Source organism: Electrona antarctica (genome assembly GCF_951216825.1).
Source record: "Electrona antarctica genome assembly, chromosome: 5".
NCBI classification, from domain to species: Eukaryota; Metazoa; Chordata; class Actinopteri; order Myctophiformes; family Myctophidae; genus Electrona; species Electrona antarctica.
The window spans coordinates 9,261,151-9,285,197 of NC_136810.1; the positions used below are offsets into that span (position 1 = coordinate 9,261,151).

A 24,047-nucleotide genomic window follows, 5' to 3' on the forward strand; every position below is an offset into this window, starting at 1 on the left:
ATTTGGCTCGGTGGTTTATAACATATTATTCTGTGGTCTAACAAATGTAACCAAATGTAATTAATTTGTGCACTGAGAGTTGCAGACATTAAGGGTCCATTTGGAACCACCCTCAAGGATCTATGAGAACCACTGTCCAAACCAGCGGTTCCCAAACCTTTCACGTCGAGACCCAAAAGAGAGAAACATTTGCCTGAGACACAAACTAGACCTTTACAAGGAGGGACAGCTTGTAAGGACCAGGCATTTGTGATATGAGCAACACAGCCTCCAAAGATGTTGCCAAAATGCCAAATGGCTGGTATTCACCCTTGCTTTGAGTTGCTTGATTGCACTCTCACAGTAATAAGAAAATAAAACAACACATATTGGCTATTTTTACACTTTAGTAATTTTACACTCCGTGTTAGGGAACTCGATAGCGTGTGGGAGATCCATACGCAGCCACAACAGCTTGGCATATGGGGCGGTATCTCTCTCAGAGGCAAGACAGAACTTGTCATGATGGAAGGCAATCTCAATGCAGTGAGATATCGGGATGAGATTCTGAAGCCAGCGGCGATCCCATATCTTCTGAATCAGGGACCTAACGCCATCCTCCTGGATGACAGAACCTCCTCCACAGAGCCAGTATCACCACAGAGAGGATGGAATGGCCTGCCGTGAGTCCAGACCTCAACGCAATTGAACACTTGTGGGATCAGCTTGGGCTAGAGCAGGGGTGACCACACTTTTTTTTACTTGAGAGCCACTTTCAAAATGACCAGCTCAACCAGATCTACCCACCAATATGATCATTGCTGAAATTTGTTTAAAAATGTACCTGAGGGGGCTTTGGAATAGCGTCGCTGGCGTTACATACAGCAAGACATAACACAAACACACTAAAATAATAGAAATATAAAGGAAATAGAGAGACAAATGGAATTGGTAGGGTGTTTTTTGTGTTTTTGTTGCAATACAAGTATTGCAATAATTGCATTGTGGGTTTGAACTGACAAGTCACCATAATTCAAGTGTCAGATTCCCAAAAGTTATTTTTTAACAGCCTATTTAAATTAAATATATTTTTAGGACCATGCCATGCTGTGGTCTGCATGCACAGCCTTTGTGATCTACTGGTAGATCGCAATCTACCTTTTGGGCACCGCTGGGCTAGAGTGACAAACGGAACCACGTTGGCTGACAAATCCTGGTTGAGGATCCTTCCTAGCCACAGCAACATGTGGCTAGGTTGGTGACCAGCATTAGGAGGAGGTGCCAAGCTGTTGTGTGGCAGCTGTGCATGGATCTTCCAGAAGCTACTGAGTTCCTGAACACTGAGTTTAGCCAATGGGTGTTGTTTTTTCCTTATTACTGTGGGAGAGTGGAATCATCCAATCAATACAACTAAGAAACTCAAAGCAAGGGTGAATACCAACCATTTGCCATTTTGGCAAGTGTTTTGGGGGCACTACCCACATGTTTAGCTGTGTTGCTCATTCCACAAATGCCTGGTTCTTACAAGCTGTACTTTGTTGTAAAGGTGACTAATTATTAAATACAATACCAATTGGTATTAATAAAGGGGCGCAATAATCCAGCAAAGTTAAGTTTCCAAAGTTGTTGTGAGGATGTATCACACACACACACACACACACACACACACACACACACACACACACACACACACACACACACACACACACACACACACACACACACACACACACACACACACACACACACACACACACACACACACACACACACACACACACACACACACACACACACACACACACACACACACACACACACACACACACACACACACACACACACACACACACACTTTGGGGAAAAAGTGTCCCATCAGTGATGTTTTCATTGACAAACAGCAAAAAAAATTAAAGTGATTGCAGTTTCTATTTGAGAACATTTAAATGACATACAAACAAATACATTACAATGCACAAAACCTTTCAAAGTTCAAAGATAAATAGATCTACAAGTGCATTGTGAACTTTGTAGATCAGCTATTTTGAAGAAACCTTTTGAACAATTTCTCAAAAACAAAATAGGGACACCAGGTTTGAAAAAGAGATACAAATTGGCCAAACCAATATAGTATATATCGGTCTGACTGTAGAAGAGAGTAGGAGACGGAGCAGAGGAGGAGACGACAGAAAGGAAGCAGGGCAGGAGGAGAAGAATCAAGAAGAGAGGCGGTGATGGATCAGAGAGAGAGAGAGAGAGAGAGAAGACAGCAGGCAATCCCAAGAATGAGGAGCTGAGAAGATGTGGGTGCTATATATGTAGAACTGTGCAGCTCAGCTCATGGCCGCGGGCTAATTGTGGGGGAGGTCTTGGCTCCCACCGATATAGATTTATCTTTAGACCAGGCTTTGAACACTCGCAGCCCACATTGTTCCACCGCGGTGCCGAAGATCTTTTGTACCACCAAGCATTCTGTAATCATGCGGCACTTTAAAAAAAAAATATAAGTTCGACTCTGGAGACGTGCTTGCGTCAAAGCATCGCTCCCATGTCATTACAAGGGCGACTGTGGCTCAGGAGGTAGAGCAGGTCGTCCAATGATCCATGGGTCGGCGGTTCGAATCCCGGCTCCTCCTGTCTACATGTCGAAGTGGCAAGACACTGACCCCCAAATTGCTCCCGGTGTGCTGGTTGGTACCTTGCATGGCTTCCGCTGCAATCGGTGTATGAATGTGTGTGTGAATGGGTGAATTTAATGCACAATCTATGTAAAGCGCCTTGGATAAAGGCGCTATATAAATGCACCATTTACCATTTACAACCAGCCTTGTGGTCAGTCTGGTCAAATCTGGCCCGTTGTGAGGCACCAACCGTGAGAGCAATTGGTACTGTAGGTGTTAAATATAATATTAGATAACTCACACGTCACACCCATGTGAAGTGAGGGGCGCTCTTATAATACATCATCAGATTCCGGCCAATCACAATTTGCGTCCTCACCTTCGTCATCAATGTTTCCGTTAGGCAATGTTTGTGTTTACACAAACACTCAAAATTGTCCATTCATTGTCAATGGAATTTAACCCATTTTGGGCGGGAACCCCTTTTGGTGTTAGCATTATGTTATGCTTTAGCTATTGAAAAATAGCAGATCTACAAGCTCGTAGCGCCCCACCGAGTGGCGACTGACATAGAAACATAGCTTTTTCAGAATGTCAGGATGTAGAAGACATTTTTAGAATCTGATCTCAGGTCAAAATGGGTTAATGGTTGTATTAGGCCCCTCAAAAAAAACACAGTTATCTGCTGATCAAAGGCCATGCAGGGATCATTTGTCTTTTTATGCTTAGATAGGCGAGTGTAGGAAACCGAGGGCTGAGAGAGGGAAGACATGAGGAGTTGGTTTTGAACTTGGACACCATGCCTCACAGGGAGCATGTGGTTCTGAACTTGGACACCATGCCTCACAGGGAGCATGTGGTTTTGAACTTGGACACCATGCCTCACAGGGAGCATGTGGTTCTGAACTTGGACACCATGCCTCACAGGGAGCATGTGGTTTTGAACTTGGACACCATGCCTCACAGGGAGCATGTGGTTTTTAACTTGGACACCATGCCTCACAGGGAGCATGTGGTTTTGAACTTGGACACCATGCCTCACAGGGAGCATGTGGTTCTGAACTTGGACACCATGCCTCACAGGGAGCATGTGGTTTTGAACTTGGACTCCATGCCTCACAGGGAGCATGTGGTTTGAACTTGGACATCATGCCTCACAGTGAGCATGTGGTTCTGAACTTGGACATCATGCCTCACAGGGAGCATGTGGTTTTGAACTTGGACACCATGCCTCACAGGGAGCATGTGGTTCTGAACTTGGACACCATGCCTCACAGGGAGCATGTGGTTTTGAACTTGGACACCATGCCTCACAGGGAGCATGTGGTTTGAACTTGGACATCATGCCTCACAGGGAGCATGTGGTTCTGAACTTGGACACCATGCCTCACAGGGAGCATGTGGTTTGAACTTGGACACCATGCCTCACAGGGAGCATGCGGTCTGAACTTGGACATCATGCCTCACAGGGAGCATGTGGTTCTGAACTTGGACATCATGCCTCACAGGGAGCATGTGGTTTTGAACTTGGACACCGTGCCTCACAGGGAGCATGTGGTTTGAACTTGGACATCATGCCTCACAGGGAGCATGTGGTTTGAACTTGGACACCATGCCTCACAGGGAGCATGTGGTCTGAACTTGGACACCATGCCTCACAGGGAGCATGTGGTCTGAATTTGGACACCATGCCTCACAGGGAGCATGTGGTCTGAACTTGGACATCATGCCTCACAGGGAGCATGTGGTCTGAACTTGGACACCATGCCTCACAGGGAGCATGTGGTCTGAACTTGGACACCATGCCTCACAGGGAGGGAGCATGTGGTTTGTGCACTCTGGATGAGCCTGCAGGCACCCCAGGCCAGGCGGCTTTTACTGGGACAAAACCACAACACAGAACGTGGTTCCCTTTATGGTTCCTCTCAATGTTATTCAGCTTCCAAACATTCACAACTATAGGTTAGAGGCTACACATAAGTAACTATAGGTTAGGGCTCACATGGGGTGCCAGTCAATCCAGAACAGGTATTTCATTGTTTTAAAACATTTATTTAGTTAGTATTTTACATTTCATCTTTGATTTTATATTTACATGTTTTATAAATGAGGCCTTTATACATTTAAGGCCCACTATTTCCTAGACTTTTTTTTAAAAGGTAAGGTAATGAGTCCCAGGATGCAGGGATGGTCTTTTAGATGAGTCCCAGGGACATTTTATGAGTCCCACTACAACAACGTTAGGAGTCATATTTTGCCATTTTTACAAATTGCAGCATTTAACTCCCATTTCATATGGTTATAATGTGGTTATATTCATGTAGAAAACAGAAAAGGAAATGATTATTATAAACTAGAATAAAAAACAGTACAGTAGAAAATGCACCCTATTTTAATCTCTGCTGTGTTATTGTGTGAGGTGACTGTTTATCATTGTGTTTGATGTTGATTTTTATGTTTCTATACCAGTATTTGAGAGGTTTGTCCTCATACTACACAGTGAGCCACATGAGATCGTCTGAGGTCCATACTGAAACAGCTTGCAGTACTCATAGTCAGCACCAGAGGGAGCTAAGGGATAGGAAAGTCAAGTAGTCCATTTAACCTCAATGGCACTCAGCTGTGTATGCTGTTCAGCGGCTGCCCATCTTTCATTGCAGGGTCCGGTACTTTGTTTTCTCTTTATTTCAGTCTTTATTTTGATATGGAAGTTTGAAGCTATGGTCAATATGAAAGGCATAAATATAAATGTACAGTATTTTTGTTTGGCACTTGACTTCCTTGCCACCCACTCTCTATTTTCAGAATAAAAAACCCTCTGCCATCAGGAAGTGCCAAAGTGCAAATCAAACCGCTTGAAGCCATCATTTATTCCAGGCTCTGTCAAACTGCTGAACTCAAATGTTAAGACTTAGTCAGTGCAATGGAGCACATGTGCAATAAATACACCAGCACTTTAGCACTTAGCGTTCAGTTTCTGTTAGAATCAGGATGACAATGTTAAATGTACAGTGAAAATATCTACTTTTAAGTGTAAAGGACAACTTATCTTTATATTTTGATATAACACGTATGCCATATCACAATAGTATATTATCCTAATGTATGTCACTCTAGTCTAGTCTGTTGTGTGACCTTTCAATATTGAAAGGCAAAATGTGACTATACTTTTATTAGAATGACATTGTGGGTTTTTTTCCTTTCTATGAAAGCATGGAATCATAGCAAAATAATGATGTATTGGTTAATTCGAGTGAATACAGTTCTGCAGCTTATAGAACTGAAGTCAAGTTAAAACCCTTAAAGCTGCTATAAGCAATATGTCAACATTGTAATGACCTTTTTATTTTTTGGGTATTCAGACAGCCAGGAATGGGTAGAACACTCCCCCAAAAAAATGTAGTCTCTGTGACACATCTAGGGGCCGCAATCTGCATTCAAAGATGTTCCTAGAAGCTTTGTCATTGGTCGAAAAAAACCCGGTCGCAATGACTAACCAATCAGGAAGCAGACAGGCAAATCGACCAATGACAAAGTTCCTAGGAAAATCTTTGAATGCAGATTGCGGCCCCTAGATGTGTCACAGAGACTAAATACTTTTTGGGATCGTTTTACCCATTGCTGGCTGTCTGAATACCAAAAATAAATAAAAAGGTCATTCAACTTTTGACATATTATTGCTTATAGCAGCTTTAAAGAGTATCTCTGGGGGCTGCCATACTGTGTGGCATAGGCTCAATATGACAGTTTGTCACCTCCCTCTTCACATTTAATAGATCCTGTGATCTTTTGTGACCAGATATAATTTCCTGGGGTCTAGTAGGGCTATAGTAATAAATCGCTGTAAAAATACATATTAGCCACTTGTTCGAATGCCCACTGTAAAAAATAGCTAAAACGAAATAATAACTAAACACTTTTAGTTATCTTTTCTTTCTCTAATAACAAGTTACAACCCAACACGTTTAAGGTGTTTGTTAAAGGACCACTTCACCACTTTTCAACTTCTCTTCCTATAATTGGTCCTAACTAATGTTCATGATAAAATACCACAATTTTTTCCTACTCAGTCTGTGTCTCATAGGAAGGCTGTGGGCAGTTCAGAAACCCGTCCACCAGTGACATCATCGATGGTGAATCCAAGCTAATAGAAACGGCAGGCTTTCTTTTCCTGAAAAGTTGCAATGCAAAAGTTGAAGCTATCGTTCTCACGATAATACAAATCTAAATATATTTTAAAACAAATCTTGTTTAAAAAGAAATCTGCCTAATGATGATGTCACTGGTGGACGGGTGTCCGAACTGCCCAAAGCCCTCCTATGAGACACAGACTGAGTAGGAAAAAATGGTGGTGTTTTATCATGAACATTAGTGAGGACCAATTATATGAAGAGATGTTGAAAAGTGGTGAAGTGGTCCTTTAAGCAACCACTGCATGTGGCCAAGAAAAATGTGTGGACTATAAAGTTTACCCGTAGCTTACTCAATTCACTGAGGACACAGAGAGCTATTAGCTGGAGATGCAGCGGCCAAGCCTAATGCGTCTGTCTGGTGAAGGGTCTGGAAGGCACTGACTGCAGTCAGTCGTACTTCCAGCGGCACCGAAGCAGAACATACTGCGGATAAACATGAAATAATACTGTTGAAATATTGTTCCACTGACGTTTTAATCAACTGTTATTGCACTATGCCTATTGCCTAAGTATAGAAGGACAATTCATCACGCTAAACGCTATGAAACCCATATCTATAATGAATTACAGACGCAGCCATATCACATTATAAAGCGGTCAGTCTGCTATAAGAGTCAACCTTTATTTGCATATGTAGCAGAGTGGCTCAGAGCCTCTGCCTGATAGCCTCAAAAAGTCTAATATCTCCCCCGGTCCACCGGGTCCACTCCAGAGGGATGTCCCTTTGGTCTAGTCTAGTGGTTAAGATGTTGGACTTTCACGCGGGAGACCAGAGTTCGAATCCCGGGCGATACATTGGTGCCGTGACCTGGATCGGGTTTCCCTGTGGGAGGAGGTCAAAAGGGAGGTGAGTGTAGCAGAGTGGCTCAGAGCCTCTGCCTGATGGCCTCAAAAAGTCTATCTCTCCACACACACACACACACACACACACTTTGTGAATAACATTTTACTTTACTTTACATCTATAAGAAATGCAGACCCCGTGTCTGACCACTATACTGGTTGGCAAGTGGTGCTGCCTGAAGGTCCAAATTCAATCTCTCCCCTGTAGTGGAAGGTATGCTTTATTATAGTTCAGGGATAAAAAGCTCAACATTTGCACGGGTCTCTCGGGTTTGAATCTATGGTGGGACAACATGGAAGTTACAGCTTTAGTGGAAGACAAATTCCATCAATGAACATGTTGTGCAGGACAAGTTAGGTAACAAAAAAGATGGGCATATGACCAGTGGCCCTGACTATCTAAGCCGCACTTGCGTGTAGTGATGACCTTAGATGTTCATGCTGGCACCTCTAATGGCATCCTCCCAACGACCGGACCATCCAAGCTGCACGATACATGCTCGTGTGTAGTGATACCCTTCAATGATCACGCCGGCACCCCACATGCCATCCGTGCCCCCGACTATCTAAACCGCACGTTACACGCTTGCGCGTAGCGATGACCTTAGATGTTCACGCCGGCACCTCTAATGGCATCCCCCGCCCCTGGCCACCCAAGCCGCACACTACACGCTTGCATGTGGCGATGACCTTAGACTTAGATGACCATTATGGGTTGCTCCCCTAAAGTCTTTCCATGCCGTGGCCATTTATGCACGGTCCATGCTTCGCATGCGATGCTAGCCTGGCTAATAAGCCAGACCGAATCAGCTGTTGGCAAAAACAAAATGGCCTGCCGGCGGATTACAGTCTGGAGAGGCTCAATTGTAAGCCCATTTCCTACACCAGAGAACTGGTGTGGCCATCGGGACACGGTATGCAATATGGGCGGGCTTTGGTAGACTGACATTCAATGCTTGAGACCTTTGACTGACAGTAGCTCTGACCAATTGCGTCAAAGAGAAAATGTTTGAACCCGCCCCCCGGGAAACAAGATCCATACACAGCATCTCCAGACTCAAATACCACACGACAGTGTGATTTGAGTCTGGCTTATTAGCCAGGCTAATGCGATGCGCCCATAAACGACCATACTCCACGTCTATCCCATAAACAATCCTAAAGGTCCTTTTGTCCGATGCTTGGTCTTTCCTAGTGAAAATGTATTTAGTTACGTTCCACCACTGCATGACACATGCAAAGAGGAAAAGAGGTAGTTTAATTAAACAAGGCTAAGGAGAGAGTGTGTGTTCGAAAGAGAAATTGGGAAAAGTCAATGGCCTTCATTCACAAATCCTCTCATGGAACGTGTGTCTTGATACGTGAACGCAACAGGTGTATGAAATGATGATGGATGCCACACATTCGCAAATTGGATGTGCGTGCCTGTGCAAATCATTTGCATAGTCGAACGCCTCATTTCCCAGTAAAGGCATGCAGACTGAAGGGTTGTGTGCAGCAGAGGAACTTTTGTGAAAGCGAATTTGAAGTATTTCCCCCATGTATAAATGAGAAGTTTAATCACATTAACAGATAAAAGTTAAAGTTTGGCAGGATATTTCAAATATCATCAGCTATATAAAGTTCACACAATACTGAGGTGAAAAGTGGTTGATTATGAAGCTGGAATGCAAAAAAGGAAGAAAAAAAAGATCAGAAAAAGAAGACACACAGTTTATCAGCCACGGGAGGACAGGAACGCTGCTACCCGATACGGATCAGAGAATAACCAGCAGGCTACTTTACTGATCACCGAGGGGAGATGTGTCATTTGCATTCAAGCATCCTTGCAAACTATCCGGTGTTCTGCCTCGGAAATGGACACAGATCAGATGTTATCCACGCTTCATCTCTTGATCAGATGGTAAGACTATGAATAGTATATGTGTATGGCTGTCGTGCACCCATTACAAGTTGGATAATTGCTATTAGAGCTTCATAATGTTCTGATAACACTGCTGATAGCCCCTCAACCTCTACTCCACCACGGGCGGAGGTGGTGTCTGCTGTTGTCAGGCAAAATGAAGACATGATATTGCAAAACACTTTGCCAACTTGTGGCCAGTCAGACTGGCATAAATTACAAATGTGCTGAGGGACATAATGTTCAGCTCTGAATGCTTAAAAATTAATAACAGACCCGTAGAATAAAATGTAGAATTTAGGAGAAAATTGGTTTTAATTTGCCTGTCCAGCAGCACTGCCTCCTTGCAGCAATTTGTCATTAGTGAAGTTGAACAGGCCTATATTTTTTGCTTCACATAAATGTTGGGCACTGAAACATTTTGTTAATGAGGAATTGAGGATTGGCTGTAATTTGATTGTGTACAAAGAATAAGTGCCTTTCCGCATGTTTCTAAATGCACATGTCTCAGAGGGAGCACACGAGTTCTGTGCATATCATACAAATAACACATGCTATGTTCGTATGATGGTATCTGGGAGGAAGTGGAGTTATGGCAAGTTAGCCGTATACATTCCAATGTATAATCCAGTCAGTGAACAACGCGCACAGTATGGCAGTGGTTTCCCTCATCTGGTATCACCTTCACCACACTGTGTGTGTGTGTGTGTGTGTGTGTGTGTGTGTGTGTGTGTGTGTGTGTGTGTGTGTGTGTCCATAATACCACTGTAGTCCTGAACAATACCTTAGACCACTGTTTCGCAAACACTGGGTCGGGACCCATTTGTGAGTACAGTATAGCCTAAATTGAAAAAACAACTAATTAGATAAATTATAAAGCAAATGTTTAAACAAGAATTGATTATCAATTCATTACCAGGTGCTGCCTTATATCTGCAGAATTGTGCTCTGAAATGTAAATATCTGTGTCTATCTGTGTGTGTGTGTGTGTGTGTGTGTGTGTGTGTGTGTGTGTGTGTGTGTGTGTGTGTGTGTGTGTGTGTGTGTGTGTGTGTATAAACAACAGGATCTGTCCAGGTGACTCTGTAACTGTGAGAGTGCACATGTTGCTGCTTGCTGTCTCATGGCTGAGAGGTCGGCAAGAGGCAAAAGGTGTGTGGTTGCCTAGAGACGAGGCAGCCAGGATGATAGGTTGTCAGTACAGCCAATGAGAAACATAGGTCTCAACTACAGCAAGTGGGCGTGAAAGCACCGCAGAGAGAACATTGACCAGCTGTGCTTACACAGCAGCTGAAAATAATAATAATCTACAAGCTCTTAGATCTCAGATTTCTCTTTTGGCTCTCAAGCTCCAAAGTTGGAAACCAGTGCCTTTAGACAGTCTGACTAATCTGACACCAGAGAGGTCATCGCTCGTCTCCTCCTCAGGACAGACACAGACGTCACAACCATCCACGAAAAATCACAGGCCTGCCCAGTCATGCCTATAGCAGCAGTAGTGGCTTAGAGCCACTGCCTGATGACCAAAAACCTAATATCTCCCCTTGAGTCCGGGGCGTTCCACCGGGTTAGGTTAGTGCTGGGTTAGGTTAGTGCTTGGGTAGGGTGACTAATGACTGTCGGACTCTTGGTATATGTCATAACAAATTCCTGCACCCTTACATTATAGCGTGAATTAATTAATTAAGAAGGTAAATGTATGATTCATTTATGTTGTAGGGCCTAGCATAGCATAAAACCCAAATCAAGGCAATAGGCATGGTACAGTTTTGACAAATGACTTAGTTTTGTATTAAATATTATTTGTATTATAATTAGTATTACAATGAATAATATCTGGGTTTCTTCCCCAAAATCCACCCCTCCCGGCTCCCCTTCCCCCTCCCTGTGGTTTCCACACATGTTAACTTTGTTAGTGATTATCATCCCCTGCTTTAACAAGATCTGTTGTTTTCGTCCTCAACATCTTCCCCTGGACTTTGTTGATATCATCTATTTCCACAATTACACCGGCGGTGCCTTGCCTTGTTGATTAGATCCTCCTTGACTATAGTGGCACAAACAAAGTCAGCACGCATTACAGTGTGATGGACGAGGCCACAAACCCTGCTCTAGTCTACACCTGACTTTAACAGGCAAGCCTGCCGTGTTGTTCTGCTCCGGCTGCTATGCTTGCTTACTTCGGTTCTTTGCGTCCCACATACGCTTCACAAACTGCTCTGAGGACTCCTTCCTTCTCCCAAAGATCCCTTCATGCCAGCTTACGATGTTCCAGGTTTTCCCAGCTGTCCATTGACCCGATTTGGACAGTGAGACTGCCTTTAAATTGTGCATCTTGCAGCCTCCTCTTGCTGATGGACACCAGGTTTCTTCTCTGGGTATAGTGAATTTGCCTTGTGCCATCATACCATGTGGGTTGACTGGTCCCAAGTCCAAACCCATCTCTTCCTTACAACTTGTTGCATCTGTCCTACAGTCTCCTGCTTTTGCTTGGCGTACGCTCTCAGATGGGATACGTTCATTCATCTCAGGTCACGACACCCTCAACTAATGGGGTGTATTAATGAGACATAGCTCGCAGAGTTAGTTCAGTCAGACATACTCGAGGGGGTTCATGCCATGCTCAAAGGTGCATACTATACTCAAGGGGTTAACATGCTGCATTACTATGTGGGTGTACAGTGTGTGCAAGTCCCTCACGTCATTCGCCGATGCGGCAGTCAGCTGACCAATTGGGCGGGCTACTTAAGCTCACCAGTCTGCATGCTCTTCCTGCCTTCCTCTGCATATGGTCCTTGGTTGTATGTGATGTTTTTTCCCACCACCATCGGTGGGCTCTGCTATTTATGTTCCCCATGTGTGGGGGGGGGGGGGGGGGGGGGGGGGGGGTTATTGTATATCTATCTCCCTGCTCTTAATGTTTTATGTTGTAGCTTAATCTTGTCGAGCAGGGAGAAATCCAGCAGAGCCGAACGCCAAGTCAAATATCATATGCACACTCATTACTCATTCTATAATAAATATTGGTAAATCTATTCGTGAGTTGTCTGACTGAATTCCATTTAATTCCAACTTGATCCTTATGCCATATTGTTTCTCTCACACTTCTAATTTCTTTATTTCTTCTTAATGCCCCTTGTGCCGTCTTAATCAGGGACAGAGAGATACTGCTAACTCCATAATAACCATCAACTTCTGCCAGAAGAATATTATTGAGAATTATTTAAAGTTGATAAAGAATTCATTAAAAGATCCTTACACACTACTGGGAGTGTTGTTTTGTGTGATTAATTCCCCTGAAAATAGATGTTTTTGAAGCATTGTTTGTGTCAGGAGTACATCCACATGCAAATATTATTCAGTGATACTAGTCAACTTTATTTTACAAAATTAGGTCAATTCTTCAGCACGGAAGTCTTCAACCTTGTAACGATCAAGTTCTATATGAAATGAATAGACCAATGCGGAATATTTGGACGCATGACGTATGTATTGACCTGCGGATTCCTGCGGATTGACCTCGGATTCTTGTCAATAAATATACAGCATTGTGGCTACGTGTGTGCGGCCTTTTTCTCATTTTTACTTATTTACTGCCTTAGGTCAGCACCTCACCAACACTGTTTTGTCTTCGTATGTATTGACCTGCGCCTTAAAAAGAGCAGGGTCTGAGAAAGTGCTAGCTCTCCTCCATATACGTAGCTCTAATACCTTTGCATTAGAGCCTCTCGTCTTTTGCAAAAATAAAAAGAATGTTTTCGCTTAGTGGACACACTCTGAGCCCCCCACCACACATATAAAATGCACTTTTTGACCAGAAAGGGATTTTATTTCCACCGGAAGAAAACATATTTTAGTATATCCACTGCGTCCTCTACAAATATTGTCAAGAGAAAACCCCATAGACAATATTTTTCCTTCCGGTGAAAAAAAATCCCTTTCTGGCCAAAAAGTGTTTTTTTATCCCACGATTTTGCAACCCAGTTTTTTTCACCCAGTGCCAATTATCTAATGTAATCCTGGGCGCTACACTTCCTCTGCCAACCTGGGGGGGCAGTGGACTGACCTCATGCCTCCTTCTATGCATGAGGAGTCCAAGCTGCTTCTTTTCACCTGACAGGGGAGAATTTCCCTGGCCAGACGTAGCGCGTGGAAGGAACACGTTATTCCGACCAGTTCCTTTCCCCTCCATCAGGCGCCCCGGCTGGCTAGGGGGAGAGGGGGAGGTAGTTTAGAGACCAGGATTACTGCATGTTTTTGTGAGGGTACCTACCCTAGAAACACGGGGAGAACATGCAAACTCCACACAGAAAGGCCCTTTCGCCAACCCCACCTCGGGTATGGGCACTGATGGCGCGGAGGAGGGAACACGCCCCCAGCGCCCACAGCGGGAATCGAACCCAGGACCTTCTAGCTGTGAGGCGACAGCACTACCGAGTGCATTTTATACGTGTGGTGGGGGGCTCAAAGTGCGTCCACTAAGGAAAGTATAGGCTTTCTAATAGCACAAGCCAACTTTGTATTGGTGAGTAGCAAAAACGATCTTTTTATTTTCACTACAGACGAGAGGCTGGTCTGCATTTCATGCGAGCGCACGACAAGAATTAAGAGTAGCATAGCTCTAATGCAAAGGCATTAGAACTATGGATCAGAGCTAAGAAAGTGCAATGAACCCAGGTGTGGTAGGCTAACCACAAATTCCACAATGTCCTCATCAGAGCCGGACTTACCGTTGGGCTAGGGTGGGCTGCAGCCCGGGGGCCCCCCCAAAAAAAATCCAATTCAAGTGAAATGTGTGTATAGTTATTGTATTTAGTTGTATTATGGTTAAACCATTGAGAGCTTCTGCCTGCCTGCCTGCCTGCCTGCCTCTCTTTTTAGGGGCCTGGGTACCCCAAAATGAAAACAAAATAGCCCAAATTTTTGAGCCGCTCGGCTGAATCGCAATTTGAGGGGGGCCCTCAAATTTGCTCCAGCCCGGGGGCCCTCAGCAAGGTAAATCCGGCTCTGGACCTCATGTATATAAAGTGAGGTATCTAAGGGTGAGGTGACTATTCTGTAAATGTGAGGAAGGGGAGAATGAAAATACCTGACTCAATTTGAATACTCCCCCCATGGCTCAGTATATTTTAGGCAAATATGAGTAGAATAAAGGGTTAAAAAGCCACCTGAATTAATTTCATGAAGTTGTTGTGGAGTAGGCCTACAGCAAAAGTACAATAGCCTGTGGTCATCTCAATTAATTGATGTGAGCAAACTATGACCTTTTTTGTCCGTTTACAGTTTTTAAAACTTGTGGTGTTGGTGGATAGACCATTCTTGACAGTAGGATACATTGTGCATTATAAGTTTTAGTCTTTTTAGGCTATATTGAGAGAAAAATAAAAAAGTTTATGCCATTCACATCATTATCTACAGCAGGAAGTCTATAGTGTTTTCGTATTGTGGTTTCTGTGAGTGGAAAACAAGAAGGGAAAATGAAAGTAGGGTGGTGATTAATAAAATGATCTAAAAATAATATTGCAATTCTTAACAACAAACAACTATAATAACAGTTGTGGTAGGTGTTGCTCTACTGACATCATGTGGATGAAAATGGAGCTACAAATATCAGCAACACTGTTTCCCCAAAGATTTCAATATCCCCATGCAATATTTGACACATATCATAACACGAGTACAGTAGCCTACACAAGAGTAAACCTCTTTAGTTTCAGTTCGTCAATCCTCCAGCAGAATCCAGTGACAATTAGGCTCAGGTGTTGCCAGTGGCAGATATATACCCGTTTTGACTGTGAACGTTTATGTTTATTTAGTATATAGGACATTGGTCGGATAATAAATATAATGTAATATGAACTCAGCGAACGTTTGGATTGCAGTTATTTTGATCACACGTCTGAACTTCCTCTGACTGCAACCATGAGTATCGCCCAAGTATAGGGACTTGGGCGACAAGGTATGTTCACTATAAACACAAGTTACACAACAGTCGACGACGTCACAAATGGTTACGCCAACTCCAAACGGTGACAATTAAGACGTCGACCCCAATACCGAAAACTGAAATTATTCGGCAATAATACACATTTGCTTGGTTCCATGCAGGAACAAAATGACAACATCAAAATGCGCAAGTAGCAATTCATGTCATAGTGGTAACAGCATTGCACAGCAAATAAATTAAGCTAAGCATGTGACAAAGAAAGAAATGAGCCCTACCCCGAATTGACGCGTGCCGTAAAAGTTGATGTTTGTGTTGACACAACTTGGCACTGGCAGCCTTGTCTTTGTGGAATCTCCAAGTTCGACTAGTTGCGTCTGCAGATGTGCCGCGAGCGTGTTCAGGAAAATTAGTGCACCTGTGAGTGAGTCTTATTTCGGGTGTTTGCAATTTTTTGTAGGAATGTGTTCATTCTTTAATCACCAGTGTATAATAGTGTAGTATTTTTTACAATGTTGTTAAATATATCTTTTTTAAAGGCTTGGATTCTAGGGTGGCCATCCGGTGGTGACAAATGCATCCTAATGCAGCTGCTGGATTGGATGTGTCAATGTTGTTTCTACCACAGGATGGAGCTATTTCCCAAGTAATAGAAAATAAACTGCAATGTGGTTTTTGGGGCAGAAAGTGACTTTCAAATTATCTCTAAAATTGCAGATCTACAAGCTTGTACCTTTTTTTTTACCAGTTTGCAGAATTACAGTACGTTTCAAGCACAAACTCAATACAAAGACTGTTAACTGTGAGTGGACGACCCAATTAAGCATTACACTTGTTTACAAGAGGGTCCACCTTGTTCAATTCATCAAAAAGGTGCATGCCACATATAGGCTTTGGCCCCTATGCTTTGGCCTGACAGTGTGTCGCGTGTTCGAGTCCCATTCATGACGACCTTTGCTGCATGTCTCCCTTCTCTCTATCCCTCTTTCCTGTCCATCTTTTCTTGTTCAATAAAAGCAGAAAAGCCAAAAAAAGGAAATCTAAACATAACAGAACATCACGTTCACGGCTTCTGTAGCCTACTGTTTAATGGTCATGGATGGATGGTTGTTAGTCAAAAAGAGACAATACTTGATTTTTTGCACCAAGCAACGGCAAGGAGCATGCGCCTTGTAAGAAAAAAAACCCCATCTAAATCAAAATTTATTGGAGATATTACATTTTTTATGTTTTATAAAGGATCATAATAGCCTATACTTGATGTTGATAGCACACAGATGAAGAGAGAACACCCAGAACGCCCATTTTGATGGGTTGGAATTAGTGATGCAAAATTAATCGGTAGCATAATCGGAATAGGCCATATCGGCCATAAAAATGCCGTATCGGAACGGCCTCAAAATAATATAGATTATTTAATCGGTTTAAACCAGCAAAATTGTTAAATGAAAAATATAAAAAATCATCAATGAGTTCAATATAAATCAAAAGTGTCTAGTACCTCTAGTCCAGAACAAACACAGAATCAAATATGATGTAAGATCTTAAGTAAAAATAAACTTTACATATTTCTACATTTAATTTGTGTACTCATCTCATTCAGTTGTGAAAAACAGACACTTCCTCTGTCCTCTGTATAATATCGGAATTGGTCAGAATCGGTATCGGCAGATATGACTTTGCAAATAATTGGAGATCAGATATCGGTAATAATTTCGCCGCGAAAAATCCTGCTTGGGGCGCCAGATTGCTCAGGACCGGCCCTGAAATGGAGTGTCTGGTGCTGGGCCCAACAAACCCACAGTGAGGCCTTAAGGAGGGCCATTCAAGCCGCAAGCGGAGCCTGCACTGCCTGCAGCACCACCGTTGCCCAGGTGGAGCCTGCAGAACCATTGCGGCTCAAGAATCTACCACTCCTAATCAGGCCCGGTTCTTCCTACAGGCCGACGAATATTGCTTCGAGCGCCATGGGGGAGGGGTGCCCAGTGTCCCCCCAGTGGCCCCCCAGTGCCTCCCCAGTACCTCCCCAGTGTCTCCCCAGTGCCAGTGTCCCGCCAGTACCTCCACAGAGCCTCCCCAGTGTCCCCACAGTGCCTCCCCAATGGACCCCCAGTGCCTCCACAGTGTCCCCACTGTCCCCCCAGTGCCTCCACAGTGTCTCCTCAACTTTTGGGACAGAGTAAAAAAAAAAAAAACTTTTGCATTCTTTTTCTGCGAAAAGAAGAATGCAGGTGCATTGGACCTGGTGAGAGCAGGAGTGGACCTGGTAGGACGTAGGAGGGGCCCTGACAGGAGTCAACCCACACAGAGTTCTTCTCACTCCCAGTTCCGGAGCATCAGATTGTGTGGCCCTGGTCTTTCCCTACCTGAGTGAGGGGTATGATGTTGCGAGACCCAAAACCCTGATGACCTTAGGATACATCACTGAGGATACGTCCCAGGTGCATCCATGCGATGTATTTTTGTTTTGTTTTTATTATGATTAAAAGGATCCAGAACAACAGGATGGCCAGGTCTGCCATGCCCTTCAAAGTCATGACTGCCCTGATAGTCACATTTGTCATCTGTTGGCTTCCCTACCACATTGTAATTTTACTAGAAATTAACCTCAGTCACAGGTTACAGTCACAGGACAACACATTTATTAGAACTGGAACGATGATATCGGTGACTTTTGTATACACGCAAACAGTTGCATGAACCCGTTTCTCTAGCATTCATGGGCAAAGACATCAAGCAGAACTTGTTGATTGCTTTGATTTTGAAAATGGAAAATGCTTTCAGTGAAGAGAGTCCTCAAATTAGAACAGCTCTTCAAAAGAGCCTTCAAGGTCCTTGATACGAAGCTTCATTCATAGGCATCACTGTGTCATATAAAAAATATTGTTTTCTCAGTTTTTCAAACCCTGTACACTCAATACATGCTCCTTATATGGCCAGTACAGAATCTGTTGATCTGACCCCCCATGCCAAAGTGCCAGCGCTCGCCCAGCAGTCTGCCGCCAACGAGGCGGATGCGTGCAAGGGCGAGGTCGCTTCTTGCCCTCGGGCTTCTTACTGGTGTATGGAGGAGAAAATGGAATCCCACTTTTCAGCAGACAGTGTAAGCCCCAAATCATGTTCCCAGTTAGCCGCAATTTGCAACTCTATATTTTTGGAAAACCTTTGAATCTGTCTATGTTAAAACAGATTGATATTACAAATAAAATGTACTTTGTATTTTGTACATTTGAGTATATATATATTTTTAAAGCAAGTACTCTACAGAACTTTAACTCGTTGGCAACTTTAGGCAACTTTCCCCCCACCACTGGCCATAAGAGAAGCTATTATGAAATTATTTGATATTCTGAAACTTGATATTCTGAGAGTTGGTAACCAAATGTACTTGTAGATCTTTAACTCTTGAGTGTAAAATGAAACCAAATGGACCCTTGGGTCCTCATTTGGTTTACTTTTACGCTCCCAAGGGTTAAATTGTTACTAAACATCTGCATTACTTAATTTACAAGAAGTCTACACAATTAGAGAATGTGAGAACAATAGAAGAATTGTTATCTCTCCTATTGTACCACAACAACATAACATGGAATTGTGGACAGAATCTTATCCAACGATAACAAAAAATATTCAACGTTTTGGGTCTGAGAGGCTCAATCTCATCACGGTGGTCCGTGGCTCAAATAATGGACCTTGATATGGAAAAGGTTGAAAACCACTGAAGCAAATCATTCACAGTATGGACAAGAAGATGCAGCCGAGACGACCTCAGCAGCGTGGCCTCTCGCCCTCGGTGCTGTTCTTGGTGTTGAAGAGTCTCTTGAGGAAGAGCAGCTGCAGGTAGCCCGCCAGGACGATGACGGCGCTCTGGGCCACCGACCACCACGTCACAAACTTGGAGTTGGACAGCAGCAGGTAGTAGTCCAGGCTTCTCCTCATGCGGCCAAAGTTGTAGAAGCGGAACATGTGGAAAACGCGGTTCTCTACCCTGTGGGAGGTCGCCTGGACAGGGTCGTGCAGGGGGTGTTAGAGAGGCAGGGGCTGACATCCCGTAAGAGGGCACTTTTGGACAAAAACAGCGAAAATAGCTGATCTACAAGCTCACAATGCGTCACGTTGAGAGCTTGTATAGATCAGCTATTTTCGGGGTGCAATCCAGCACTCTTTAGCTAGTCGAGATGCGGTGTACGACATAAACATATTTGTTCAACTCAAAATACTGTGTTCAAGTTCAGGAGACTTCAGAAGTTTGGAACAAAAGCAATTCTCCTGAATGGTGCTTCCGGCATGGCATGGAAAGGAGTGGCATTCAGGGACAAATTAGCCATTGGGCCAGTGGGGCCATGGCCCAGGGGCCCTTGGCTCTCAGGGGCCCTTCAGGGAAATTGGACCGCGTGGTACTGGGTTTGACGCCCTGAAAAGGGCTCCTGGGGCCCTTCATTGGCCATTGATTTTGTTAAATTTAGGTCAAAAAGATGATAAAAACACGGAAAAACACAAATGTCGCGCGCACGCGCGCTATGGGGGCCCTGCAAAAATTACCGGCCCAGGGGGCCTCGTTGGGGTTAATCTGTCCCTGGTGGCATTTGCATTTCTTTCACCATAGTAAATGCTGCATTCGTGGTCTGGAAAGGGCAGTTGTTTTTTGTTGTTTTTTTTAATATTTTTTTGGCGTTTGCCTTTATTGATAGGGTACAGTAACTAGAAAGGAAAGGGGGGAGAGAGATGGGGAGTAACACGCGGCAAAGGCCGTCAGGCTCGGGAGTCGAACCCGCGGCACGCCGTCCGGCTGGCTTGGCAGCCTTAGGTGCCCAGACGGTTGAGCTAACCGTCCGGGAGGGCAGTTGTTTTACAGTCGGGTAAAAGGGCAGGGGCTATGTGTGCACGTCCCTGATTGTGTGTCTGTGTGATGTTATATTGGAAGTTGTATTGAATAATATCTGCGTTTAGTTTTCTCCCAGTGCTGAGCATATACAGTACAAGCTTTGTAGGCTAATAAAGAGATCGTTTATTAAAGTGGTTACTGACCATTTAACCCATTTTGGGCGGGAACCCCTTTTGGTGTTAGCATTATGTTATGCTTTAGCTATTGAAAAATAGCAGATCTACAAGCTCATAGCGCGCCACCGAGTGGCGCGCTACGAGCTTGTAGGTCTGCTTTTTCAGAAAACTGTCAGGATGTAGAAGACATTTTTAGAATCTGATCTCAGGTCAAAATGGGTTAAAGCAGCACCATGGGTAACTTTCCTCTTCTACCCTGGATTTGAAGTGCTGACCTTTTTACCATTGAGCTAATTAGATAAATTGGTGTTCAGATCCTGCGTCTAGGTGAGAACATGACCTTTGACACAATCTAAATGTCTCAATATAAGAACATGGAGACAAAATACAACCACCCCAAGTATATTATAACTTATATTGTATTAACATAATCAGATTGGACAACATTACAATGTATTCATTATTAAAAATAAAGTTGCCGCTTTAAGTTAAGTTATCATTCTAAAGTGAATTTGTAATGTTATCATTGTCAGGGTGGTGGTTAATCACATCTTTATATTCTGGGGTGAATATTCAGGCTATTTTCTGTGAAGAGATTTAATTTAAATGGGGGGGGACGGGGACGGGGACTGAGTATGGACCCCTGGTGGAGACCAGTCAACGTAATTAGGGTTTAATCAAGTAAGTAAGCCTTATTGTAGTTGACAGGGTAGCATGGTTAACAGTTTCATCCAATCATAAGACACTGATATAGGCCTACTGTATAGTATAATACCCATCACTGTAGGTTGTATGAAAAGGTTGGTTGGCCTTCATTGGCTAAGAGACGAGAACAACACTGCACTGTTTTATCTACAAAGCCTTACTTAAAAAATGCCTACATATCTTAGCAGCCTACTACATCCCAAAACTGGCCAACATCACACCCGCTCCCAAAACTACCTTATGTTAGAAATCCCCTTTGTGAATTCTGAATTGGGTAAAACAGCCTTTCATTACTATGCACCTCACATGTGGAACTGTCTACAATCAATCTTAAAACTGAAAATTTTGATTTCACTTGAACGTTTTAAAAGACTTGTAAGGTTCCATTTGAGATCCAGCTGTACTTGCTCACTCTAAACTGTTTCTTATCCTGTAATGTATTTATTATTTATATTGTATGTTATGTGTACTGTAATCAGGGCATTATTGAAAAAGAGAGCTTGCTCTCAACTGACTTCCCTGAATAAATAAAGGTTAAAGAAAGAAAGATATACACTACATTGTGATTGACAGCAGGACATGGTGATGATGTGTAGTGTATACCTCTATGGCCGACAGGGTGTTGTTTAGGTCTTTCCTGATTTCCTCTTTCGCCGTGTCCTCTTCCTCCTTGGCCTTCGCAGCGGCCACACTACCAGGTGAGTCATAATACACGCCAAAGTTGAGGAAGATCTGCATCACGCCAAAGCGGTTGTGAAAGTTGTTGAAGCACATTTGATAGAAGCCTGGGGAATAAGAAGAAAGAAAGAAAGAAAGAAAGCAATGAGACAACATGCAGCTTCATTATAAAACTGGCATTTTCACCACTTGAACCCCAGCATGCCTATTCTGGGGGGGAACATTAGCCAAAAATCGCCACAATGAGTTGTGAACTCGTATTATTATAGTGACTCATAGGAATAGACTACGTGACAACCAGGAATAGTCTGGTGACCACCAGAGAGACGGGTGGCAGCCGGAATGTAGACGGCACCCGGGAGCAGTATGGGTTGGCCCCCCCAGCCTGTGTCTTCCGAAGAAGCACAACAAACCACATGGTTTGGCACACACTGACCATCTTCTTCCTCTTCTCATAAACAGCACTAATCAGGCTCTGGTCTGGGCTGCTTTGAAATGTTGCGTCACATGGTCAACGACGTAGGAAAAGGACTAAACTGACCCGTCTCCTCGGCTTTGAAGTTGATCTGACCAGTGGCATCGTCCACAGCGGACACCAGCAGACTCTTGGGGGAGTTGACTGTAACCGACAGGTGTCTGTCATGACCAACCCCTGTCACCCACTGGACCTACAGTTACACAAACACACGCGCGCGCGCGCAAACACACGTACACACAGACACACACACGGTATGATAACAGAAAACACCTATTACTACGCAGCAACTAAGTGGATGTTTTTCTACTTCATTTATACTATGATGATATGGAAAAGAAGACAATTACAAGCAAAGTAAACCGTATGTTAAACTCTTGTCTTAACTACCTTCAACTCTTTGTAAACATTTTTGAACATTAATAGCTTACTTAAAATAAAATAAAAATACATTCATCTTGATCTGTATGGCTGGGGGAAATACTAATAGGCCTAGAAATGTATAACATATATAGCACAACCAAGGAACCAAAATGCACTTTTCTTGTCTGACATTTGAACATTTAATAGCCAACTTAAAACAAAAGAAATACATTATACATCTAGGTCTGTATAGTTGGGGAAAAATACTAATATAATTGTGTACTTTTCTGACCCCTATTACTATCATACAACACAGGAATGGTTGACATAATGCTTTCTGGTTACAATTAGTAGAGGACAGTCACGCAGTCTTTACCATGAACGTTAGGTAGAATCTCTCTCCCTCGTGAGCAAAATGCCAGAAGCACTCCATCCCTGAGGATCCCAGCACAATGGAAAAGTCATATTGGTCAGCTCCCCAGAACAGCTCCTGGTCGGTGATTTCAGGTCTCAGGTCCGCCGTGGGACCCCCAGAAACATAACAACCAAATAACAACCAACACGCAAGAAAGCAAGGAATTCTACGCAACATGGCTGATGTTCAAATTACTCCTTTAACACCGTTAAAGGATTTAACCAACTTGGGAGTCGCTGTGTGGAAATTCGGTCTGTAACGTTGGATAGAAATGATTAACACACAGCCAACCTTTGTGGGAAATTAGAGGTCCCCTGCCAGGTGTGGTGTCAGTTGGGCAGTGTCCTTTCTTGTTATCTACAAGCTGCAGGGGCTGGTATTAGTTTCCATACATACTATAACTTCCACCAGGATCGGTGCATCAAGTCAAATAATATTTCACCAAATCTTTTTTCTACTTCCATGTACTTTTATTATATAGCATTGTGTCGTTTCTTTTTAAAGATTTTGTTATGGCTTTTTTGCCTTTATTTGATAGGGTACAGTAATGTGACAGGAAAGGGGGAGAGAGACAGGGAAGGACACGCGTCAAAGGCCGACGGGCCTGGGACCATAGAGTATATAAAAGGATAGAGACAGAACTGGCGCGAAGCTCCGCCCCCCCAGCTATTCATGTCAGTGGAAGTTGCTCAGTGGCGTTTTGAAGCACCGTCTCAGAACGTCTACTTCCGCATTTGACCACCAAATTTTGGTGGTCAAATGCGGAAGTGCAACCGAGCGCTCAATGTTAAAGCCCAGCTGCACGGGGTTTCCCGGTCATGAATACACGGGTCCGCCTGTAGTCCCTCCTCCTACCACTAGGGCTCAGTGCTTCAACGTTGAATAGCCTCACTGGCCCCTTGCCTGGGACCCGAATCCGCGGCTCTC

General features: G+C 43.6%; 1 protein-coding gene across 1 annotated transcript; it reads right to left on the reverse strand.

Moving 5' to 3' along the window:
* Positions 1-19,251: 19,251 nt before the first annotated feature.
* LOC306923256 (transmembrane emp24 domain-containing protein 6-like) lies at positions 19,252-23,297 on the reverse strand (the record flags this gene model as incomplete). The annotated part of the gene is made up of 4 exons (XM_079501289.1): positions 19,252-19,485; positions 21,793-21,974; positions 22,409-22,535; positions 23,082-23,297. The coding sequence occupies 4 exons, from the start codon at positions 23,295-23,297 to the stop codon at positions 19,252-19,254; spliced, it is 759 nt and encodes a 252-aa protein (XP_079357415.1).
* Positions 23,298-24,047: the final 750 nt, after the last annotated feature.